General features: G+C 32.5%; 1 protein-coding gene across 3 annotated transcripts; it reads left to right on the forward strand.

The window, feature by feature from the left end:
- The first annotated feature begins 577 nt into the window (after positions 1 to 577).
- Positions 578 to 20,129, forward strand: LOC110102051 (chromatin structure-remodeling complex protein BSH). Of its 3 annotated transcripts, XM_020830206.2 has the most exons (11): positions 578 to 851; positions 12,174 to 12,262; positions 12,655 to 12,749; positions 13,501 to 13,572; positions 13,642 to 13,689; positions 13,802 to 13,885; positions 15,008 to 15,046; positions 17,171 to 17,253; positions 17,376 to 17,438; positions 18,497 to 18,592; positions 19,741 to 20,129. In XM_020830206.2, exons 1-11 carry the CDS (start codon positions 802 to 804, stop codon positions 19,790 to 19,792), a joined length of 771 nt encoding a protein of 256 aa, XP_020685865.1. In that variant the 5' UTR covers positions 578 to 801; the 3' UTR covers positions 19,793 to 20,129. The 3 variants fall into 3 exon arrangements, with proteins under 3 accessions (XP_020685865.1, XP_020685867.1, XP_020685866.1); XM_020830208.2 differs by lacking the exon at positions 12,174 to 12,262; XM_020830207.2 differs by lacking the exon at positions 19,741 to 20,129 and having other exon boundaries at positions 18,497 to 18,596.
- Positions 20,130 to 20,188: the final 59 nt, after the last annotated feature.

The raw sequence follows: 20,188 nt of genomic DNA on the forward strand, positions 1-20,188 counted from the left end.
TCTTTATGGCGTTGATTTACCCAGATTTTATCTATTTTCATGCACTTTTATCTGTTTAAATATAGGCATATAAACCATTTTGGTGATAAATTGCTTTTAAAAATTAAAAGACACATTTTAATATAAAAATAATAGTTTATTGTTATATATTTTTAGGCTGTCTTAATATTCACCTTCATTCAATCTTGAAATTATTATTGCCAATTTAATATTTAAAATACTGATTGATTCGTGGCATGAGAGCTTAAAACTTATAATATGGAACTCATTCCAACCAAATTCTATGATGTTAACAAACAAGATTATGATTAGTCTTGACAAAATCCAAGTTTTCTTAAAAAATAAAACTGGCAAATCTATAAAAAAAAATTCCAACGTTCCCTTGAAAACTTTGCTAGTTAATTTAAAATAATGAAAAAATTATCAAAGAAAAATTTAATAATATTTAAAAGTTGTTAAATTTTATGAAATATAGTGTATGATTTTTTATTTATTTTATTCATAGTGATTCTTAGGAATTTATATATAATGACATATCATATATGTATATATATACTAGATATAAAAATAGATGAATTATGAGGTATGTATTAAGATCGTCTAAGAAATTCGGGCACGGACAGCGGCAGAGCAAGAGAATTGAGGGGCAGGGCAAGAGAATTGAGGGGCTTCATCAACGGGAGTAGGCGGTGATTCTGCAGAGAAATCTCATCCGCTCAGCTCGGATTCCGGAATTCTGCCGTCCTCGGCCGAAATAGAGAGAATCGAAGCTCCTCTGCTTATTAGGTTTTCGTATAAGCCATGAAATCCCACCCGCCATGCTCCTCGAAAACGCCCGTCAGGTTCAGAATGTAAGTTCATTGCCTTCTCGTCACTAACAATCTCAATGTCCCCACCCAGGCTTTCAACCTTTATCTTTCTCTCTGTCTTTTTCTCTCTTCGCGGAGCTGTTGCATTTTTTTTTTCTGTTATTTTCTTGGTTGAATTACACACTCTTTCTACTGACAGATTCCTGGTTCAAAATATGAACTCGCATGTTTCAGGAAACTATTCTTTGTTTTTTTTTTTTTTAAATATGGTTTGGATTCTTGATGGGATCAGCTAATTGAGGATATGGTAGGCACATGGATTTTTTTTGTTTGTGATAAGGTTTTGGTTTTTTTGTTATTTTCAACAAGTTACTCTACTTAGGGGAGGAATCAACTTTGCATTTAAGGAAGGGCAAACTCATTATATAAAAAAACTAAATAAATAATTCTAAACTTTACATTCTATTTTGCATTTTCTGATAATATTGCATAATTTCTTTATTGAGAACATATTCATTCTTAATATATGGCACTTGATAGTCATTGGGCCAACCTTTGTTTAAAACTGTGCAATATAAAGCTCGTCTTGAGGTCCACATCAATGCCATTCCAGTAAAAAAAGCTTCGAGGTTTATGCGTCAAGTTTTTTTTATGAGTCTTGTGCCTCAACTTGGCTGAGGTTAGCTTGCACCTCAACTTGGCTTAGACCTGCCTTGAGGAGTGCCTTGCCTTATTGGTGTGAGGCGCACGCCTCACTTGATTTATATATATTTTGAATAAAACTTACCTAAATCTTAAACTAAAGCCTCGAACAAATCATGCCTTCTTGCACCCCCAAGCCATAGCAACTTCTTCTCAACAAATTCGACCTCCAGCCCACTGCCTTTGTCGTAGCCAGCACTAAGAATCACCTGAAAGCTGCACTCCAAGATCATCGCCATCTCCTCTAAAATTTTGGAGTATTATTCTCATCTTTTTGTTAATGACAAGTGTGGGCTTCGAAAATTCCATATGTGCGCTTCCGGCCTCTCAGTGCCATATCTCTTTTCTTATTTATTTGTGAGTGACGGTGGAGAGTTTTAACAGATTTAAGTTTTGGGTGAATTTTCAGAAGGCAGATTGGGTTTTAAATAAGACACTATCCAGAGATTTCGCCCTCATTTTGTGAGGACTTTTTGATATAAGTTCTGGTTTCCTATAGGCGCAAGCCCCTATAGTTAATTACCCCTCCCGATAACAAGAGAGAACTTTCAATTATGGCTAGTCGTTAAAGAGGTTATATGGGTTGTAAATCCAACATATAATAACAACAGTTTTAGGGTTTGAATTTGATTTTATGATTTAGAATTTATCACCATGAACTTAAAACTGGTGGTGGGGGGAATGAGGACGAGCCCGATCAAGATCCCATGGTTCAGTCGTCCTGGGATGTCATGATCCTTGGTCTATTTAGTTAGAGGAGGTAGTCGACCCAACCTGACAGATGACACCTTATTGGCAGCATGGGTTGCTTCGTCCAAGAATACCTTGTAGACCTGGGTTGGTGTTTGTCTAAGGAGATAGATTTGAATCCACCTTAGTTGACAGAAGATTTCATGTCTATCGAATATACCCTATGACCAATGGTTGCGGGAAGTGGGCGAGTTTTAGTTTTAGGTTTTTAAGATAATAGATTTCATTTCAGGGATTTAGACTTTTGTTGGATTTGAGATTTGACCAATCTGGTTGAGATTTTCGATTAATATGACCATCATCGGGGAGATGTTAGATGTTAAAGTCATTGTATTATTGTAGAAATTTGGGAGGCATCTTGCAATTCAAGTCATGTCGACTTCGGTCCTTTCAAGGAGGAGGATGAGATTTGAGTATTTAACCCGCGCAACATTCTTGAACCGTTGGATTTGGGACTCGGATGTAATGATCAGAGCACATGCGGGATATATTTAGTTTAAACATAAATGTTATATTAGTGAGCATTTGACATTGCGCAGCATTCTCAGACATTTGTGTTTATAATTTTAACATGTTTGTTGGAGCACATGCAGGATTTTGTTTAGTTTGAAAATAGAATAAACATTTGACCATATGTTACATTCTCAGACATTTGTGTTTGTAACTTTAACACGTTTGTCGGGGCACATGTAGGATGTATTTTTTTTGAAAATTGAATGAGCATTTGACCTTGTGTACTATTCTCAGATATTTGTGTTTATGATATTAACAAGTTTGTCGGAGCACATGCAGGGTGTTGCACTTCAGTTTAGAGAATCATATTTAGTATATAAGGGGGGGGGTGTTTAAAATATGATCCATTGCGCAAGTGATTTCATTTAGAAAATAGTCGAGATTTATTTTAAGGGCCTACGAATGCCTTCTGTCCGCTTGTACACATGTTGCTGATTTGGTTGCATTAGATGTTTGCTGTTTCTTGTAGATGAGTTGTAATCCTTTCAAATTTGTCCACATAAAACATGTTGAACGTATAACAGGCTCATTCAGTGGCTTGTAGGGATTTAGATTTGTTGTAATCATTTAACATCTTGTTTGCATATGACATTTTATATGTATAGCATGTTTTCTACAAGGGTCCGTGGACACTTGTATTGACTGCATATCATCCGGTGTTTGCTTGTAGATGACATGTAGTGGGTAGGATGGGTCTTCTACAGTGGCTCGCAGGAGCTTGTTATGATTGTGGTGAATCTTCTATTACTGCCAACAAGTGTTCGTGTTTACAACAATTATTTTCGCATATGCTTGTAGGAAATATGTTGGATGTATGACAGGTCTTTTATGGTAGCCTGTAGGTGGACTGATTTGTTCGATATAAGCTCATTGTCCTTGCTTGTAGGCTAGTTGTTGTGGGCACTACGAATTTCCTATTCCTACAAACAGGTGAATTGTAGTATGTTGTATTTTGCCTTTGGGTTGAAGGAAACAATTTGAAGCTCTAACTATCTTAGATCTTGATGAATTGAACGCTTTCTCCTCAAATGCCATGCTTCATACTTCTAATTGAAGGCTTGAAATTGGAAGTCACATATATAACTGACATAAGAGGACCATCCACTTGTAAGGATGTTTGTTGAGCAAAAGCTGTTGTTTCTTGCATTTTTCTTTATTAGTTCATTAGTTGTGGTTGGAGTTAAATATTGAAAGATTTATATCCTTGTGAATCGGTTGAATCCTGACTCTAGCTCGCTTATGTACGATTAAATGGATCATTGCCGCATTATATTTATAGATATTTTGAATCAATAGATAATCATCAAACTTCCAATCATCGTGGCATAGCTCTTAGCTTTCTAGATCAGTAAGATCCTTGCCCTTCCTCACATATTCTTAATATGCCTCTTTCTGACATGACAATGAGTAACCATCTTGGAAGAGTGATGGAAAGAAGACAAGCGAGGCTCCTATTAAAATGCTAATAACATAGGAATGGTCTAATGCATTTGAGTCAAATGAGAGATCTCTTGGTATCATCATTACTCTTTGAATAGATCTCTTCAAGACTGTTGGTTGTCGGAAGAAATTTCTTGTAATCGTCAAATTTATTACAAGAATGAATGTTGCATACATGAGAAGGATAAGGATGTGAGAATTATTATGCATATTTTGTTGAGCATTTCTCCAAGCTCTTAGCAAATAGATTCTTCTTGCATAAAAATGTTGGAAAATATATACTTTTCTTCTCCCTCCAAATATTCTCCATTGCAAGGAATAAGAAAATATACAATTGTCTTTAGTAATTTCTTTGTTGCGTGCATCCCCGATTCCATTACACCCTTAATTTCTATTGAATATCATCTTAAAAAACATCAGTACTACATATCAATATGAACGAATCATTTGACAATAAAGATGCTTCCAAATTGTTGGTTCTGCTTACTAAAACTCTTGAACTAACAATTTCTTTGCATTAAAATTAATAACTTGTTCATTATTAGAATTAGAGCTTCAAGATTCGCAATGAGTCGCCATTCCTAGAAACATGCTTAAATTCATTAGATTCCTTTAAGCAATGAAATTTACTTAGTCATAAAATTCTCTTTAATGCCGAACTAGATCTCAAAGTCAGAAGTCATTGTAGAAGGCTTGGGTTATTCAAGAATCATTGTGTTTTGAATTGCCTTTGTACATTGACTTCAAATCCCTCCGAAGCTTTAGAATTAGTCTACAATTTATAAAATAAAGTGGGGGTCCAATCTTGTTTAATTTCAATTTAGATAGCCTCCCTACGTCCCTTCCCGTGAAGGAAGGTAGGGGAGGACACTTGCCCTTTTGGCTCGGCTCGACCGGATCAAATCAACGGCGAGGAGTATGGGGAGCAAATCGACTCCAAAAAGAGTCTTCAAGTCTTTCAATGTGCGCAACATGCTGATTTAAGCATTTTATTTTAATTTTAATTAGATTTAAGAATATTTTTATTCTCCTTGAAAATCTAGTAGCCTTTCGGTGCCCCCTCCCTGCGAGGGTAGGTTGGGGAGGGCACTTGCCATTTTGGCTCAACTCGACCGGATCAAATCGACGACGAGGACTTTGGGAGAGCGAATCGATCCCGATATAGTTTTCGATCCATTCGGTCGGATAAGATTGACGAGCGAGGGCTTCGGGGGACTGTATCAACCCCGGGACTTCCTTCAAGTCTTCAATTTATTGCGATACATGTTATTTTAGTTTTAATTTAATTTTAAAAATATTTTTTTATTTCTCCAAAAAATTCGGTAGCCTTCTGGCGCATCTTACCCACAAAGGGAGGTTGGGTAAGGCACTTGCCATTTTGGCTCGACTCGGCCAGATCAAATCAACGTCGAAGAGATTGGTAGAGTGAATCGATCCCTTTAGTATTTTCGATCCCTCGATCGGATCAGATTTGACGACCAAGGGCTTCGGGAGACTGAATCGACCTCGAGATTTCCTTCAATTCTTTAACTTGTTGATCGTTGTGTTATCTGCCTCTTTTTTAATTATATATATAATATTATATTTATTAACATTATATATAATATAATATAATATATAACATATCATAATATTATAAATTATATAAATTTAACATAAATATAAATAACATAATATTATATATTATATAAATATAACATAATATATATTATAATATGATAATATAATATATGATATAACATAATATTATATATTTTATAAATATAATATATATTATAATGTAAGAGGCAGATGGGGCTGGTCGGTTACGGCTAACAACAAGTATTCATGAAAGAGAAATATGATCAAAATAAATAAAGAAGAAATAAATTGAAAGGTATTGAACTCCACGAGATGATGTAGGGGAGAGAACAATTTGTTATGATGATAACTCAAATAAAAACTCCCTCAATGATGACAGTGCAGATGGCTTCTAAGTTGTTGCTAATTATGTTAGCTTCATTTAAGAATTAAATATAGATGAGTAGAGAACTAAGAAAGAATTTGCAGTTAAACTTGATGTTATAACATATTTTACGTAATTTCTATATTTCATGTTGTTTTGCTTTTATGATATTTGGATTTTAATTCTATTTTATGCAATTTATCACTTGCCATTTTATGAGTTGTGCAATTTTTTATTTCATATGTATGTCAATTTGTTACTTCAGAATTCAATATAAAGTTAATGCTATTATTTAACATTATTATTTGAGTACTATATAAAAAATCACTTTTAATATTTATTTCACTTTATGTAACTTTTAAATTTTGAGGTTTATGCCTCAAAACGCCTTGAGGCTTACGCCTTGCCTCATAAAAAAATGCCTCAATACCCAATTGCATAATTTTAAACCTTGGAGTTAACCACCACCCATTTTACTATATAATTGATGTTTGATAATTTTTATTGCATAAAATATCATCTCTACTGTAACAGTAGCAACTAGCAAAGTCACTGCCAAATAATAAGCCTATAAATAAGTGGATATATAATATCTTTTTGGCCTTTACAATTTGTTTTGCAAGAGCAACAATAATAGTAAAAAATGTGGACTCGTCGCTTGTACGCATATCAATAATGTTCAAGAGACACAAGATCACTATAAAAAATATTGGTTTTTTCTTATCATAAGCAAAAAATAAATTACTTGGGTTTAAACAGTTGCATATCAATAATAGTGTAAAATAAAATAACCCGATAATGATGAAAGTTTATTATTTTTTTACCTCTTTGTACTGATTGTCGATGAGCCTTAAATATAGAGTTTATATTTGGAATTTCAATTTCAAAAATATTACAAAACCGTGATACTTCTTCTAGTAAAGGCTCCCATCCATTTTCCCTTATTATCTACAATCGTTGCTTGGATTTGCACCAATTTTATTGTATTTGCAATATCTTAATATTTTTTGGTAAGACTTATGATAATTTATTTGTAATCTTTAAAATGTCAATCATTAAATGTAGTGTCAAGACAAAGTTAAAAGATTTCATAATATGTATAAAAATACTATCTTCAATTAACTGTTGATCATGTATCCCTTCTTTCTTAATAATTTCAAGCACTTCCAGTATATAAGTATATATTTTTATTAGACTAATTAAGGTTTCAAAATACGAACCCCAATGGATGTCACCAGCGTGCTACAATTAGTTTCGTAGTTGACTACAACTTAATTCCTCAGTGCTTAGCTAAACAAATTATTTTATCACGCTGAATGACTTCAAGAGTATCATTTCTTTTGTATGAAGCTCTAATAATATTTAAATTCTTGAAGTAATAGCAATGTATATTTGTTATAACCATCAATGATATTTGAAGTTGATAAGCCAAATAATAAATATAGAATGCCCGAGGATTATTATGTAGTATGAGTTCTTTTAAACCATGAAACTCTTCTCGCATATTAGATGCTCCATCGTAATTTTGATTACTATCTTGTGTAGGCTCAATGATTATTTTGCAAGTATAGTTTTAAGCATTGTTTAAAATTGCGCAATACGAGGCTTGTCTTGAGGCCCGCCTCAACGCGATTCCATTGAAAAATGCATCGAGTCTTGCACATCAAACTTTTTTTATGAGGCTTACGCCTTAGCTTGGCCAAGGCCCGCCTTGAGGCACACCATGCCTCGATGACGTGAGGCTTATGCCTCACCCTATATATATATATATTAAAACTTATCTAAATCATAAATTAAAGCATCGAAAAAAACATGTTTAATGCACCCCCAAGCTGTAACAACTTCCTCTCGACTGCCTCGACCTCCAGCCCTTCGTTTTCTCCATTATCAACATCGTCGTAGCCGTCAGGGATCTCTTAAAACTCGCACACCACCACCACTTCCTCTAAAATTTTAAGAGTTTTAATCTCATCTTTATATTAGTAAAAAACATTTATGAAAGAGAAATATAATTGAAATAAATAAAAAAGAAGCAAATTGAGAGACATTGAACTCCATAGGATGAGAGAGGAGAGAGACCAATTTGTTGTTATGATGATGACTCAAATAAAAACCTCCTTAATGATGACAGTGCAGATAAAATCTAAGTTTTTGTTAACTATTTCAATTTTCTTGGGAAATTTAGTGTGGATGAGTAGGGAACTAAGAAAGAAGAAATTTGGAGTTGAACTTGATATTATATGATACTTTTATGTCATTCATATATTTAATATTATTTGGCTCTTATAATATTTAAATTTCAATTCTATTTCATATAATTTATCACTTGTCATTTTACGTCTTGTGCAATTTTTTATTTTATATGTATGCCAATTTGTTACTTCATAATTCAATAGAGAAATATAACATGTCATTATTTAACATATTATTTGGGTATTATATAAAATATCAATTTTTACATTTATTTTGACTTAACGCAATTTTTTGATATTGAGGCTTACGCCTTGCCTCACGAACAAAAAATACGTCAATACTCAATTGCACAATTTTAAACCTTGGTTTTAAGAGATACATTCAGTGCTACTGCATTTGTTGAAGAAATATATGTAATATCTATGAAGATCTCACTTGTTCGAACTTACCTATATATATCACTGCAATAACTAATTATTCTTTATTGGACACATCACAGGATCATCAACTAGAATAGTGAAACAAAAATCACTAATATAATTCATGATTGAAGCTAAGGTCTTAGCAAATTAGCAAATATAACACTACAAATCTCTTTTTGCAATTTTGGTGAAGTCAAGCTAGATGACTCGTCATGCCTACGTAATGACAACCATTGGCAAATAAGAAATCAAACATAATCAACACCTACAGTTTACATGATCTGATATTATTTTTTATTCTTCTCATCATTGCAACCATAAAGCAGGAAAACTCTATTATTGATGTTTTATTAAACCCTTACATTTTTGTCTTGGCTTATTTTGTGTACCATTATGTTCTCCAATATGACTCAATTTCTTTTTTCTCTACTGGTTCTTAAATTATTCACCAACAAATGAGTCTTCACCACCTTGACATGTGATAATTTGCTGTTGAGGATTAAATAAGTAATAATAATAATAAAATACATCTTTTTGTACATTATATTCTTAGTAGTTAGGAAATTCTTCAACCCATTTCAAATTAAATCTACATGTAATATTTCCTATCATTATTTGAGGGAAATAATGATTTTTTTTGGGTGATGTGGTCCCTTCAACAAATAAGCTATTCGAATTTTATTCATATCATTTAAATCATAACTCTAGATTGATGGTCGAAGTTTAGGGTCGGTAGGGAGATTATTAATATCAATTTTGTCATGTTCTTTCCTTTTTAGAAATCGATGACCCATTTATAAAATGCTTGATTGTTACCTTGTAAGTTGGCTAAACTAACATGACAATAACAAAAAAAATATAAAAATATGATCTTAGCAAATTATAGCTCAATTAAAATATTACTTAGAAAAAAACTTTAGTAAAAGAGATTGTTTTCACATAGTAAAAGAGTTTGTTCTTAGATTTTACTATCAAATTTTAACTCGACAAATGAGTGTTTTAGATATTTAAGTGAAACATATAATGGATAGACAAGGCATGCTCACATTAAGAATTATGTTGGGTAATTGGGCAAAAATACCTCTCTATTGTTGACAATTTGATCATTTGGTCGATCAAAAGATGGAGAGTAAAAAAAAATCAACTTAGATATCCATACATGATCATTATGTCCCTAACCATGATGGAGAGATTGATAAAGCTTCTATGCCTTGTAATTAGTGATGTTTTAGTTTGAATTAGATGGTTGAATCTAAACTAAATCTTTGAGATTAGTTACAACTTACAATAGTAATCTAAATTTCATGATCGAATTTCTACCTAACCATACAATTGGTGTCAATGAAAGTGTGCTTCAACAAGATTGATGGGCAGGTTTGCTTGAATCTTGATGGGCATTATAGGAGCTAGAACGACCATTATCCAATTCAACAATCATTACAAGAACGTAAAGCATGAATCTAACATGCTTGATCAAATGGGAATTAATTCAGGGGCAGTTTTTAGTAACAATTTTTTAAACGCACATACAAGTGCAATACAAAATTAGGCATGACTTTATATCAAATACTGATTAATATGGGGAAATTTTGATCATCCTAATAGAAATATATAATAATTACAATTAGTACCATTTAACTACCAAATCGCGAAGATACATACAACGTTCATTTCGACGTAGGTCGTGACACCAGTGGGGTTGTGCGGCGACTGCAAGGATCAGGATACAACTGACGATGCTGTGCAGAGAGCAGCTTCTATGAACGGCGAGCAACGACTATGAACCATGACGTAAATGGGAAATGAAGATTTTAGAAGAGTGAAGCAGCGCACGCGTGGGATAAGGAAGAAACAAAAAATTTGAATGAGTGAAGTGGCGCACGAGCGGGACAAGAAAGATTAGGGCAAAAAAATTCCTTAGGGGGGCAGAATTTGGAAGTACCCCCCATATAAACTAAACTTTATTGTTTAGGGTGGTTAAATGCCCATCCTAAGCTATATAGGGATTCGCCCATGCTTTTCCTGATGTTTTGTTTGCTATTTTTCGCTACGCCTTCTCATTCACAAATGATTTTCATTATTTGGTTTGCTAGTTTGACTCAAAAGTAAGTAGTCGAATGCTAAAAAATCTAAATGGTTCTTGGCTTGGATTCAGCTTGAATTAAAATTAACTAACCAACTCACTATTCATGCTCGGCTAAAATCAAACTATCAGTTATGATGCACCAACACCTATCCACAAAATGGCACGCAGTGTCCGACACAACACAAGTCTCACATGCCTCTGACATGTGTCAGACACGGACACATCGAATACCTGTTCCATGTAAAAGTTGTTAAAAAAATTGACCACGCGTGTCCGACAATCATATCTAAATTATTTTATGTAAAAACTTTTTTTAAATATCATTTATTGTATTTCAAAATTTTATTTATTAAAAAAAAACTAAATTTTTTATTTCTTCTCCACATACCAAATAAATTTGCCTGCATTGAATACCATATTCTTAAACATTCCTATTTTTATTTCTCTATGGTGGATTGTTGCTAGGGTTTTATAACAACTTCTAATGCTATCTCAACATTTACACCCAACGCTGTCACAACATCAATGTTTTAAAATCATTTCAATATCGAAATTTGATGCTAATTTTACATTAACGCTTATTGTCGCAATTTCTACATCACAGTCATGCCCCTACGCCGTCTCGACATCTCATCTTTGTTTGACGTTGTCTCAACATTGACGATCGATGTTATCTTGGCATTGACGACCGACACTATCTTGACATTGATGCCTGATGCCTTTTGCGCAACATCGATGCTCGACTCTCGATAACATTATCATCTTCCCTCTCAATGTTAGACATGCCGTTAATGTCCGACTCTCGATATTAATCATTTTAAACACAAATTCAAGTTAAAGAACTTATTATTTCTTAATTATTCTTAATATTCTACTTATTCAATTTTTAAACACTATTTTTAATATATAAAAATTATGATACTGTGTTTAACTCGTATCCGTGTCCTATCTTTTCAATAATTGATGTATCCCATCTTGTCGTATCATATTCCATGTCATCGTGTCCGTATCTAGGCCTAAATTGGATTCGGATCAAAATGTATTTGAATACATGCATGTGTGTGTATGGGTGTATGCATATATGTTAGATTAAGAGCTTGTGTTAGTGGACAGAAATCAATTAAAAGTTGATTAGGTTTTTATCCACATTAAAATCATGGGCCAAATCTTACTTAGCTCTTGATTGGATCGAATTGCTTTTAGCCAATCTCGAGCCAGGATTGGCTGGCTCTAGATAAGATTTTTCACAGCATAATTCTATAGGAAATGGTGATGAGGCAATGAGACATAATAGTTGTAATGATTAATTGCAGGCCTACTGCTGAAAATCTTATTCCTATTCGCTTGGATATCGAAAACGAGGGGCAACGTTTCAAAGACTCCTTTACTTGGAATCCCACTGGTACTTCTTTACATTTATTAGAGAAATATACTTCAGTTCTGCCATCTTTACTTGTAAATTTTTTTCAAGGGAATATTTTCTGTTCCATTGAAAGTATAGAACATAAACTTATGGAGCCTCTCAATTTTGCATCATTTAGTATAATATTCATTCTTTTGCAAGCTTCCTTGGGCATTTCTTCTATATTTACATTACGTGTATACTGAATTTTTCCATAGTAGTTGTGAGACCAGATTGAGATTTGGGATCAGGAAAACATTTGGAATGTTCTTAAGTGTTTTCTTTTGCTAATATATTTGTATTAACTCATGCATGTTGCTTAGTTCTAACTTCATTTTAAAGAGATGCTTGGTTTAAGCTAACTAGTAGTTCTTTTTTTTCCTCACTGTAAGATCCTGATTCTGAAGTAATCAGTTTTGCAAAACGGACTGTCAAGGATCTGAAGTTACCGCCAATCTTCATCACTCAAATTTCCCAATCAATACATGTAAGTGGTTACTATTGTTCCGAGCTCACTACCATGATTTTGTTTAAGTTAGCAAATGTGAGTTATTTGCTTTCTTGGACTATTCCACATGTGCTATTAAATACATTAGCAGTACTCAACATATTTTTATGGTCCATGGGTGATTTTAAAGCTTTTTAATTATAACTTCATTTGGTTCAACTTATCTCCTGCATAACTTTTTTAAAAAATAGCTTATGGTTTTTATGAGAGAGATGCTTAAAAAATTATCTTTTTATACTTGCACCTTTTTTATAGTTTCATGGGCATATGGCTTGACTTATTGAATAACTTTCTTTTCACTATGAGAATACAGTGATTTTAGTTCATCATGCACATAATTAGAACAACATCAACATAGTTGTACCAAATAAAGCTCGTCTATTTCTTTCTTTCATGTGTCATCTTACTTCCTTTCCAAGGCAGCCAAGGCCTTTTGAAATTTTATTGGATTTTAAAATAAGCATTTATTCAAGTTCATCTATGTCTCATCTTACTTCCTCAAGGGCTCATGTTGGTGTTTTTGTTCTCAGCTTTGAGCTGTGTTATGCATTATCATTTTGGAATGTTACCTTCTGTTTCATAGTTTTTGAATTGCAATAATTCTTCACTTCATGCTATCTTTCATGTAAACTCTTGTATTGGAGCCTGATTCTTCTAGACCAGTATCATATAGTTTTGATAAGCTATGCCCATGTTTGTTATGCTAATGGACTTTGTTTGGTTTGCTCAGTCACAATTGGCTGAATTTCGGTCTTATGAAGGGCAGGAAATGCATTTAAAAGAGAGGATTGTGCCCATTAAGGTATGTTAGTTGGAGAATGTACTGGATATTTAACATGCTTATCTGTATAATGGTGCAATGGTTTTGCAGCTTGACATACGTGTAAATAATACTGTACTCAGAGACCAATTCCTTTGGGTAAATTTGTTTGAACTTTGCGTTGCTATGTTTTTTCTTTGTAGTGCTTCATTTTCTGGTCAAATAGTTATTTTTGGTTTATTCACAAGCTAGTTGTGTTATTTACTTTCAGGACATAAGCAATCTAGAAAGTGATCCTGAGGAGTTTGCGAGAACCTTATGTAAGGATTTGGATATTGAAGACCTCGAAGTTGGAGTAAGCAACCCTTGATGTTCTCGATGATGAATTAGCTAACTAAGGCATCAATTTCTATTGCACATTCTAATCATATTGTTTCTGATTTAGGTCGGTTATTTAGCTAGTATGCATGGAAAGGGAGAAGCTTTGTCTTGAATTCAAGAAACACAATCTGACGATGAAGAAAGTTACACAGAGCAATTGAAAACCATAATTTTTTATCATCATTTGTCTTGGGTTAAAAAAAAATAATAATAGGAGGTAGTAGGGATGTTGTGTATGATAGAAAGTATTGGAGCATTTATAATTTTCTATTACTGTTTACACATATAGTAGGAAATTTGAAAAAAGATTTAAACAGGAATACCTGGAATTACTAAAACTTATTCTCGAACTAGCTGTTATGGTGGTATGCCATTTTTTATTGGCAGGATCTCTACAACAACAACGACAACATCAAGCCTTTTATCCCACCACGTGGGGTCGGCTACATTAATCCTTTTTCTCCATTGCGTCTGGTTAAGAGTCAAATTCTCATTTAGATCTAATAAAGAAATGTCATTTCTAATATTTTCTAACCCAGTCTTTTTAGATCTACCTCTACCTTTCTTAACATAGGTTAAATCTAATGCATCTACCCTCCTAACTGGGTCATCGGCCATTTTATGTGATCAAACCATCTAAGGCGACTCTCTCGAATCTTATCTGTCACTGGAGCTACTCCAACCTTTTCACGTTTATGCTGATTTCGATTGATAGGATCTCTACTAGATATAAATTCCTGTCATATACAACTTACTATTTCCTTTTCATAATAGTAATATTTGCATTTTGGAAAGGAAAGTGGCATATTATTGTAAAATTTACTTACAAATAAAGATAGATTCTCACTTGAATTTTACCTCTATTTCTGTTAACATATCAATTAGGCATGAAAATATCATACTTATTTTCTTTTATCTTTTTAATCACTATTTAATAAAAAATATTAATCCAATTTGGCACTAAAAAATTAAACACATGACATATTTAATGCTGAATGTTTACTTATCTTGCAACTTATTATTATTATTTTTTCTGTTTCATCATCTCCAAGTTTGAAGCTAATCACTAATCTTTGATTATCTTGTTACTTTGTAGCCAACAATTGCCGTTTGTATAAGAGAGCAGCTTTTTGAGGTTAGATTTATTTTCCTCGCCCTTCTATGACGGATAAGAATTTTGAAGAAATAGCAATTTTGTTCCGTTATGCAGTTATTTGGTTATTGTTCTGCGAATTTCTTTTTTTGCATGCTTGAAATAAGGTAAAATGTGGGACATGTTTTTTTTGTTGCCTTTTGATAACTAGAACTTTTGCAGGATATCTTTATGTGCTGTAGATGTGTATATTAAGGTTTCGTTTGACACAACTTTCTTACTGTTTTTTAAAACATCTTTCTAGTATAAGAATGCTAGTTTTTGTTCTAAAAAATGCTTAAAGAGGCAGTAAAAAAGCCATCCCAAATGAAACCTGAATCAAAAGGTGATAGTTGGCATAAGATATTGATGACAGTTCTTAAAATTGAGTTCAAACACATTTTAATATGAAAATTCGATGCAATTTGAATATAACTATTTTTAGTTAATATTTAAGTATCACATCATTCATGCTAATATTTTAAAATATAAATTCAAATTAAAATTTATTTATTTTATTTTACTTAATATTTAATTATTGCATTATATATTTATCTGCTGAACTTTTGCAGGATATCTTTATATGTGCTGTAGAAGTGTATAATAATGTTTCGTTTAAAATAACTTTCTTAATGTTTTTTAAAACATCTTTTTAGTACAAAATTTTTAATTTTTTACTAAAAAAAAGCTTTAAGGAGCAGTAAAAAAACCGTCTCAAATGAAGCCTGAATTAAAAGGTGATACTTGGCATAAGATATTGGTGACAGTTTTGAAAATTGAGTTCGTACACATTTAAATGTTAGCCATCATATATATCATTAACTTAAATTTGGATATGAAAATACGATGCAATTTGAATATAATTTTTTTTAATTAATATTTAAGTATCACATCATGCATGCTAATATTTTTAAATCTAAATTCAAATTGAAATCTATTTATTTTATTTCACTTAATATTTAATTATTACATAGTATCTTTATATGTGCTGAACTTTTGCAGGATATCTTTATATGTGCTGTAGAAGTGTATAATAAGGTTTTGTTTGGGACAACTTTCTTATTGTTTTTAAAACATCTTTTTAGTACTAAAAGAAAAACTTTAAGGAGCAGTAAAAAAGCCGTCCCAAATGAAGCCTAAATCAAAAGGTGATACTTGGATATGAAAATACGATGCCATTTGAATATAACTATTATTAATTAAGTATCACATCATGCATGCTAATAATTTTAAATATAAATTCAAATTGAAATCTATTTATTTTATTTTACTTAATTTTTAATTATTACATTATATATGATATATGTCAGCTATTATATATATATAACTTTAAATTTTAACTAAATATTATTTATAGTTTAGTTAAATTTAATTGTTCATTTTTAATCATTTGTAACTTTTAAGTCTGGGCCTTACAGTATATCTAATTGTTTAAAATTTTATTATTATTATTTTTGTCACCCCTTGCAACAAATGGATATTGATTAGTTCCCTCATATAAGATGCTTTTATGCCGACATTGCATTATGATTACCTTCTATATTTAGTTTTCAATGTGTTTGGTGCAATGATATCTCATTAATCCCTGTGCGTTGTTTGGTTCATCTCATTGTGTGCAAATCTGGTCCTGTTAGATGGCTACAACTGAATGATGCTAAGAATAGGAATGAAAAAGGGAAATGCTAGAGTCAATGTTGATTATTCTAAGTAGCACTGGTTATTTATCGACGATGGCACTGAACCAAACAAAAAAAGCAAATGATAGATCCACTAACATTTTCTAATAAAAATGCAATGCTTCTGAACTATATTTCCCATAAAATTTTGGCCTTGTTACATGTCTGAATGCATGTATTATACTGTTAGTATTTGGATTATGCAAATGAAGTTTGGTGAAAAATTATGCTCTTGATCTCTATTTCTTATTAACCACAATTTAAATTTCCTTACGAAAAAAATCAAGAATCCTTGTGCTGTGAGGTATTTTTTTGTTGCTGGACCATAGCCTTCCTTGTATACGGCACATGCAAAACATTGATTAAATTTGTTAAAATGTGGTTTCCATCTGAATGCTCGTTTTTTTGTAATTAAACAAGTTCCCCTCTATTGGTTTATTTTATATTATAGATTGCCATCCAAGGTGTTGCTTCTGCAAGAGAAAGCAGAGTAGGGAAAAAGGGTAGAAGAGGAGCTGAAAGTTTCATAAATAGGTTGGTCAGACTATGTTCTCATCTCAACCAAGTTTTTCTACAAGTATATGAGTAGAATATTCTCTTTCATGGTTCTCCGCTTTTTTGATATAGTGAATATGATTATCAATTTTCTTTTGCAGTAAAATGAGTAGTAGTTCTCTCGACCTGGTGAAGTTATTTGGCAGCAAAGGAAGTGTTGTTCGGTAAGACTGCTCCGAGCAATTGGCATTTGCAATACTCGAGTCATTATTTTTAACTGTTTCTTTAGCATGGATATATTTTTTATTCTTATTTGGTTTGGGGAAGGGGTTAGTGGGTGCGATGGTTTGGGTTTAGAGGAAGGTTAAGACAACTTTTGTGAGTAGCTCTCATGATGAGGAAAGTTCATCCTGTGGTAGTTCCTACATCGTCTAGGTGTTGAGGTTGTCCAATGGATTCACCTATTTATCTTTAAACTTCTGCCACAGTGGTGCGACATGTTGGATAGAGACTGAATATTTGGAAAAAAATGATTTTAGGGCACAGAGACTACTGGTAAAGTTCATATGAAAACCTCTATCCGATATAAATTACTATTATTATTATTTTTTTATTCCATGTGTCGAAGGTCATACTAAGAAGTCCTGAATGATAACATTTAATAAATTGTGAACAAGTGATACTAGAATTAAATCACTTATTTTCCCTAAACCCTAAACAAGTGATAATAGAATTAGAACTGAAATTATAATGAACTGATTGTAACAATTCAACAATTTTAGTGAGAAATTTGGAACTTAAAATAAAAAATAAATTGAAATTAATTTTTATAAATTAGATTTTTGATATATTACTTTTTGATCAAAGTTTAGAACAATTTCAAATAATGTTGATGAAATATAATAATGAAGGCAAATATAAAATTAAGAAAAATCAAGTCTTATGTTGGTTCAGGTAGATGACCTCCAGAGTTAGGTGGCCACACTTGTATCACACTTAATGGAATCACACTTAATGGATTCGCTCAAGTGAACTTTGAACATATTTTGTTCCTACTAATTTATTCTAACTGCAGTCAGCAGGAATGAGTTTAGAAAAACAATACACAAGGATAAGGATGATTTTTGTGACTCAAGTCCTACTAAATATGTTAACATATGCACAATAAGGATCTCAGCCATCATAACTAAGGGGGAGGGGAGCGCAAGAAACCATGCCATGCATATCTTTAATAACTTTCAAGTAAGAAAATTTCATAGATAATTTTATTGATTTCGTGTAGGAAAAGGAAGGATTGGTACTTGTATGAACCCATTGTCGATATTCTATCAAATGAGGAAGCTGAGGCTCTTGATGCAAGGGAAGTGCAAAATGCTCGGTGAGTAAATTGCTTTTCTTTCAACTAACTTCTGCATGTAGGTAAAGTGAATGGGATGTATTTTAGGGGAATATATAATGGATTTTCCTTTTTTTTTTTTCCGTTAAAGCATATTATGGTCTAAATGCAGCTAATCATATTATTTTTCATTCTAATTTAGAGTCATGTTATTTGTTTTTGCTTCATCTATTGTTTAGAAGTTTGATCCAATTACTGCCTTGATGTTGAAGAAAAATTGGGTCAGATAGTTGTAAAATTTTTTGATTTATTTTGAGATGAACTCATGCACTCATATTAAAAATAAATCGAAGAGTTTTAAAATTAATTTTGATTAAAGTTGGGTTAGGATATACTAATGTAATTTTTATTTTTTTATTTTTTTATTATTATGCTAGAAGATAAGATTAGAGAGAATCACCTTAGATGGTTTGGTCACATAAAATGTTGGCCTTCCGATGACCCGGTTAGTCGAGTAGATGTATTATATTCGACCTTTCTTTATATAGTTTAAATGAGAATTTGACTCTTAATAGAACACAATGGAGAAAAAAGATTCATGTAGCGGACCCCATGTAGTGGGATAAAGGCTTATTGTTGTTGATGATAATGCTAAAAACACATCATTTGGAGCAAAATTCATTTAAGGAATTCCTTATAGAAATCCCTATATAATGAATACCGAAATATCATAGGGTTCACTTTGGGTTTTTTGTTTTTGGGGAATGGTGGGTGATAATTATGAAGTTTAAACTGATGCCGCTCCTTTAGTGTGAATGCTCATCAAGATGTTAACTTACGCATGCGGGGGTATTAACTGATGCCGCTCCTTTAGAGATCTTGTTGGAAAAGCTTTGTTATATACATTAGCTTCTAACTGATATTCTAAAATAGATAAACTTCTGTGACTAAGCTTTGTGGCATTTATATGTTTCATGCTACTATAGTCACTTTGAGATTTATAAAATTCATAGGGATTTGTGTAGAGGATCAATCAACCTTGTTGATATCACTGATTCCAAATTACTTATGATAAGTCTGATGGAAGGAATAATCCCTCAATCTCATGTATTAAAAACATACAATGATATTCAGAATGAACTAGCATATGGTTAATGATAAGTTGCAATTTCTGGATGTGACAAATGTAGTTTGAAGAAAAAGCTGGATGAGAAGGAAGACAGCTTTCAGGAACGCAGTTGAGAAGGAAGAGGCTTATCGCCAACCTGATTGATGATTCCCAATCATTTCATTTGCTGAGCTCTTGTGGGTGATAAATGAACCATGGATTGCGGGTGATCGCCGCCGTAAATGACAGCAAATCAAATTAATTCAATATCAAGTTGTATCCGTTTGTATGCAAGAATCCATTTATATCAGTTTTCTTTCGGTTACCAGAATGCCTGAGGTGTTCCTTGGCCATGCAAATTTTGATATTAAAGAAATACGCTTTTTAGCTGACTTAGAGAGAACATCAATTGTAGTAGTCTGACTTAGGTTATTATCCAGAGCTATCAGAGCTTTGTTTTGCTTGATAGCATTCTGTGTCTTCTGCTTAAAGGCATTTCATCTATCCCAACAGTTCTGGTATTATCCTTT

Source organism: Dendrobium catenatum, unplaced genomic scaffold (assembly GCF_001605985.2).
Source record: "Dendrobium catenatum unplaced genomic scaffold, ASM160598v2 original_scaffold_260866, whole genome shotgun sequence".
Classification (NCBI taxonomy): domain Eukaryota; kingdom Viridiplantae; phylum Streptophyta; class Magnoliopsida; order Asparagales; family Orchidaceae; genus Dendrobium; species Dendrobium catenatum.

Excerpts from the sequence above, each read along its gene's own strand:
- LOC110102051 (XM_020830206.2), top strand. The coding sequence starts at position 802 with ATGAAATCCCACCCGCCATGCTCCTCGAAAACGCCCGTCAGGTTCAGA. Across the intron at positions 12,263-12,654 it reads CTTTACTTGGAATCCCACTG|ATCCTGATTCTGAAGTAATC; the intron begins GTACTTCTTTAC and ends CCTCACTGTAAG. Across the intron at positions 12,750-13,500 it reads AAATTTCCCAATCAATACAT|TCACAATTGGCTGAATTTCG; the intron begins GTAAGTGGTTAC and ends TGGTTTGCTCAG.